This window comes from Salarias fasciatus, chromosome 2, assembly GCF_902148845.1.
Source record: "Salarias fasciatus chromosome 2, fSalaFa1.1, whole genome shotgun sequence".
Classification (NCBI taxonomy): domain Eukaryota; kingdom Metazoa; phylum Chordata; class Actinopteri; order Blenniiformes; family Blenniidae; genus Salarias; species Salarias fasciatus.
In genome coordinates, this window is record NC_043746.1 from 11,608,308 (window position 1) to 11,614,030 (window position 5,723).

The window sequence follows — 5,723 nt, forward strand, 5'->3', positions numbered from 1 at the left end:
GTCATATGTTTGACAGCTTTGCTATAGGTGGTGCAAATCCAGCACGCTTTACACGCTTCCACATACATGGGCAGCATGCGGACGCACAGCAGGAACTCACAAGATTAAACTGGTTCCATAGACGGTGTGTGTGTACATTGCGCCCCAATGCCTGCGTACTCGTACAAACACGCTCAGCTAATCAGACCCAGTTTGAAAATCTGGGATCAGGAGACCAATTACCTTAATTATTTCCCCTTTCCTTCCATCACTCTCTCGTACTTGTTTTTCTGCTTTCTATTTTAGCTGTGTTTGCATTTGTGAGTATTTTGGTTTGTGCATTTCACAACACAAAATTACTCCTAAGCTCAGAGAGAGGAGGGTTTATGTCTACATAGACAAAAAAAAAAAAAAAAAAAATTGAGCTGTTTTATTTCCATACTCAAACATGTAGCTCGAATTTCTTGCCTAGGGAACAGTGGCAGATGAATAATGATGGTGCGATGAAGCTGTTATTATATTCTGCTTGAAAAAAACCCCAAAGAAACAGCATTTAAACCTTCAGGCCCAGTCTGTTCGGCTGCTCGTGTGCAGCAGTTCACTCTAACCTACGCCGATATCGCCCAATTGTGTGTTACAGCTCATTCACTACGAGGTGACAGCATCTCGCCAACATTCGTGGAAAAGTAGGTAATTATTGTGTGATGGAGGGTTCCACCTGCACCCTGCAAAAATAACCCCGTGCATGTCTAAGCAGGGCTGGTTTAAAATATCCCCTTCTAAAAATCATTTCTCCATCAGCATACAGAGGACGGTTTTCTTTTCTTTTCTTTTCTTTTTTTTTTTTTTTCATTTTGTTAAATTGCTAGAGGTCTGTGTACTCAACAGAACGAGCCAACAGCATATCATCACATCTAAAATGAAACGAAAATCTAGATAAGCTTAATATCTTCAAGAGCAAGTTAGATGTCGATAAGAAATCCTCATCCCCGGTGTTTATAGGCATGGGAGTCATCATGCGTTATCATACAAGGTTTCATGAGAGGGGAAAGATTGAAATGGAGAGTTTTCTGAAGATTATGATACTGATTTTTTTTTTTTTTTAATTAAAGAGCAGTGCCATGTAATGTGATGGTATGAACCTACTAATAATCTGCATACAATTACCACGTCAGATAATGGTATATGTGAAATTCATGTATGAGGAGTGTATGATGAAACGGAGGGTGGGATTCAATGTAATGAAATGGGTGGAAGCACCAATGGAAATATTTGAAAAACACAGAAGTCAAACAATAAAAGTATGATAACAATATACATATATATTCATATTTTTATTTATATTTCATTTCTGGGAGGATATCTTGTACATCAAATATCCCATTGGCAGTTAAGCGCATTCAATGTGTTTAGAAGCCAGAAACAGTCACTTGTTTTAACAAACACAAATACAAAATAAAGATAACCACAAAATAATGAACTGCATGTATATAACATACAAAAGAATCCCATGCCTACTCAGTAGGTAACTTCAACATTCCAGCTCTTGAAGATGTGGATATTTACACTTAAGTTTTACAAAAATATACTTTATAGTTTTTAACCTTTTTTGCTTACATTCTGGTAAAATGAAGCGGTGCCCTCGCAGCTCGTCCCTTTTCCTCTCTCTGAGTATGACTTACATTCTGTAACAAAAATATTCCCTCAACCCTTAAGGCGAGATGCAGTGCATCCTCTCTCGCGCTCAGCCGAGTCACAACATCAGCAAGGCTTCACAAAAGGCACCAAATAACGGGAGCGTTTGTCTTGTTGAAATTCTTTTGAACTTTTTTTTTCTTTTCTCTGTTTTTCCATATAACCGATCGATATGTCACATGTGAGAAAGAGAGAAAGAGATAGTACCAGTGGATGATATTTACAAACAGAAACTAACATCACTCTTACTCATGCTTGAATACTTAAGTGCTTTTTTTTGCAAACAAAGTCAAAACGTATCACAGCATCATCACTACATAATAGAGAAAGTATGTAGAAAATATGGCCCTGCTCACTTCAAATAATACAATGCAAATATGCAAATAATTTTGTTCACATCTGTGGTACCAAAGAATGATAAAAACAAAACATGGCACATGTACAATATACATATATGATAGCTTATGTATATCATTCAATGTCTTTTGTACTGTTTGAGTGCCTGCAAGGGCGGACGTGCCTCAGCACCACGACGGCTGGCAACCTGTTTGTCTCTTGTACCTAATAGCAGAGGTTTCGTCGTCTCTATCTCTGGAGTCCCTTATGCATTTGAAGTGTTGCATTTGTTTTACAGAGACAGAAAAAAAAAATCCCTTTTTATCTTCGTTTGCCTTTGCCCAGTCCTTGGCATGTGTCTTTTTCTCTCTTTCAGGTAAATCTCAAGATTCACCTAACACTGCACAGGGAGCAGAAAAGTGCTTTTTGGAGGGAGGAAAAAAAAAAAAAACCTAAATCCTTTTGATGCTGATTTCATTCCCCTCAAAAAACCTTAAGAAAGGAGAGGTGTGGCGAGCCTTAAAAGTTTTTCTCTTTGCTCTTTTTTTTTTTTTTTTATTTTTTAGCAGATCTCGATTGTCCTTGGGGAAAGGGTGGTCTGCATGTCTGACAGAGGGGTGGGGACGGGGGAACTGTAGATGTTGGACGCGACTGAGGACGGGAAAGAGGAGGTGACCTGTGACTGGAAGGTGCTGGACATGGAGACCGACGGGTAGGTGGTGGCGACGGACGGAGACGGGTAGGAAGTGTGGACCGGAGAGGAGTAGCAGGAGGTCACTGGGGAGGCGTAGGAGGACACTGGTGAGGGGTAGGAAGTGATGGGAGAGGGGTAGCTGGAGGCAGGTGAGGCGGCGGACACCGGCGCCGTCGTTACCACCACCGCTCCCGCTTTCTCCGCTTTCTTGTCCTTCTGTCTTAGATGGATCTTTGTGTGCCTTTTCCTCTCGTCGCTGCGAGCGAACTTGCGCCCGCAGATTTCGCAGGCGAAGGGCTTCTCGCCGGTGTGGGTGCGGATGTGCGTTGTCAGGTGGTCGCTGCGGCTGAAGTTGCGCATGCAGATGCGACACTGGAAGGGCTTCTGGCCCGTGTGGATGCGGATGTGACGCGTGAGCTCGTCGGACCGCGAGAAGCGGCGGTCGCAGGTCTCCACGGGGCAGGCGTAAGGCCGTTCGTGCGGCGGCGTCTTGCTCGGCCGCGTGGGGTACTTGCGCATGCGGCTGGGCTTAATCAGCTGCGACTGGTACACGCTTTTTAAGTCCTGGGAACCAGTCTGGGTGGCAAAGGCCTTGATTGTGGACAGAGGAGTGAGGGAGGGCTGGCTGGACTGACTCTGGAAAGGCTTCTGGTCAGGAGGCACCAGGCTGATCTCTCCCTGCTGCTGAGGAAAAAGGTAGTCAGGAATCATGGGTACGGGGAAGCTTGTGCCACAGGTCTTGCTGTTGGGGTAGGCGGGCGGCGGGTACTGCACCGCCCCCGCCGAGCCGGGAAAAGCCTGCCCCTGGTCTGGGAAGATGTCAGAGTTTGGGCTGGAGTATGTCGGCGCGGCCGAGTAGATGGGATTGGGCTCGCTGTGGTGAATCGAGGAGCTGAGACTGGAGCTCTGAGATGAGGAAGAGGAGGTAGAAGAGGAGGACGTGGAGGAGGACGGAACGGTGGAAGAGGATGAGGTGGTCTGTGAGGCAGTGGAGGAAGCGCTGGAGCTGGGAGCGACGTTGCCCATCAGCCCCGTGAACAGGCCCAGGATGGGCTCCGCCCAGAGGCTGTTGCTGCAGGTGGTCGCAGGCTCGAGTGTGAAGCGGCCTGTGTAAGAGATGGGGGGCAGCCTCTGGGTGGGGTAGGTCTGCTCCACAACGGGCTTCTCGCAGTTGAAGGGGATATCAGGTAACGTATCTGCAGGGAGCGCAGAGAAAGGAGAGACATTAATCAAACTGTCAATATCCAGAGCGAGGAGGGGAGGCGGGATCCTGCCAGAGCGCTGGACAGCGTGTCACCCCTCTCCTCCGTAACGGATCAGTCAGGTGCCCACGCAAAGAAGCACTCTGCCACTAAACTCTTTCTGCCTCAACTCTAAAACTGTGTCTGCTCCATCTCCACGGCCACTGCTGCGCAAGCTTTCTACTCTCATTTTCATCTGCTCGCTCTCGGGGGTTTCATTTTCCATTTTCTGTCTTCCTGTCTCACACCAGCCACACACACGCGCACACCAACATGCAGATTTCTAAAGACTATCAGAAAGCCAGAGGCAATTGATTACCGAAACTGCAGTTCAGCTGGTTTTAGGAATGCAATTTGAATTGAGCTGTAGGAGTGTCTCGAAGCATGCGGTGAGTGAGCAGAGTCTGAGTCCTCCGAGAGCCAACAGGGCTTTAGAGCTGCTTAAAACTGATATTAAGAAAAGTTCATTTTCGTATGTGTGGATCTGATGAGACAAATTTGATTTATATTTAAAAATCGCACTACGTAAGTTGCAATTTCATGAGTTTACATGTTTTTCTGTTGATTTACTGTCAAACAACAAACCTTAAAATAGAATCTGTCATCGATCAATAATATATTATAATTTTGTATTAGCATAATTTTTGCAAAATTGAGGATGCAAAAGAAAAAGGAAGTTTTTCTGTCTTACCTCCAGCAAGGTGGTCGTACTGCTCTCCTGGCTCTCCAGAGCCAAAGCCTGCACCTTCGGGCGCCGAGGCAGTGAGGAAGGGGGTCCCCGCAGTGCTGAGCATCATCACCTCCTCCAGCTTGGGGTAGTTATCCATGGGGGAGTGAGGGAAGCTCAGGGGCTCAGAGATCTGCAGGGCTGGGAGGATCATCTCGGTCTTGGCTGCAGCCATCCTCTGCCGGTGCTGAAGCTGCAGGACTGATGCTGCGCTGGTGGCTGCTGCGAGGCGCAGGCAGGCTGGCTGCACGCTGGCTGAGTGGAGGGAATCACTTCGCCCAGCGCAGGGACACACTTCTGCTGATGCCGAGCAAGATGCTGTTCTCTGCCTTGCTCCGTGGCTCTGGCGCTCCTGTGGTCCTGGTGTTTTCCTTTGTCACTGAGAGATGAGTAAAGATCCACTTGTCTTTTCAGAAAAAATCAAATGTATCCTTAATACTCATTCCCTAAGATGCATCCAGATTAATAAACGGATCAATCTTGATTTTTTTTTTCTTTTCTTGCATAAAATTACTGATCCAATCAGGTTTTGACCTTGGATGGATGTTGTTTTGAATTGACTTTTCACTTTTGGTGTGATATTTCTCAGTTCGGGAGTTTCAATGTGTTTGTCTGTCTCTCTCTGCTCTAACAGTTGCTCTTGTGGACTCTCAGGGCTGTCTGAGCTGAGAGGTTTCCCCGCTCCTTTTATACCTTCTTGTCGTGACGTAGATGTCCATATATGGAAGAGAGGAAGCCCATATTTAGGCACTGCAGTGGAGGACACATGACGCCGGCCTGGGGGGGGGAAAGCAGCGAGCACAGACTTTATATTAAGCTCTCACCGTAAATTGCGAAGACAACGCCGCTCTTCGTTCTGCCCCGAATCGATGTATCTTCATAGACGAGCAGCTCCGCCAGACAGCAGCATAATTCTCGCTCTCTCCCCGTCGCCCCGCAGATTTGATTTGGATTTCCCATCTGTGCAGCAGGCTGCGCCGCTGCCGGAAAGCCCGGCTCCGCCGTGCCTTATAAGGTCGTGACTACATAAGGACCTATTCCGGTGGGTTTC

At 46.8% G+C, this 5,723-nt stretch overlaps 1 protein-coding gene across 1 annotated transcript; it reads right to left on the reverse strand.

The window, feature by feature from the left end:
* Nucleotides 1-1,944: 1,944 nt before the first annotated feature.
* Nucleotides 1,945-5,360, reverse strand: egr1 (early growth response 1). The gene is made up of 2 exons (XM_030105836.1): nt 4,637-5,360; nt 1,945-3,900 (listed from the first exon to the last, which is right to left on the reverse strand). The coding sequence occupies exons 1-2, from the start codon at nt 4,845-4,847 to the stop codon at nt 2,573-2,575; spliced, it is 1,539 nt and encodes a 512-aa protein (XP_029961696.1). The 5' UTR covers nt 4,848-5,360; the 3' UTR covers nt 1,945-2,572.
* Between the last annotated feature and the right edge of the window lie 363 nt (nt 5,361-5,723).

Coding starts and splice junctions, on each gene's coding strand:
- egr1 (XM_030105836.1), bottom strand. CDS start 4,847: ATGGCTGCAGCCAAGACCGAGATGATCCTCCCAGCCCTGCAGATCTCT. Junction 3,901..4,636: donor GTACGACCACCTTGCTGGAG/GTAAGACAGAAA, acceptor CGCTCCCTGCAG/ATACGTTACCTGATATCCCC.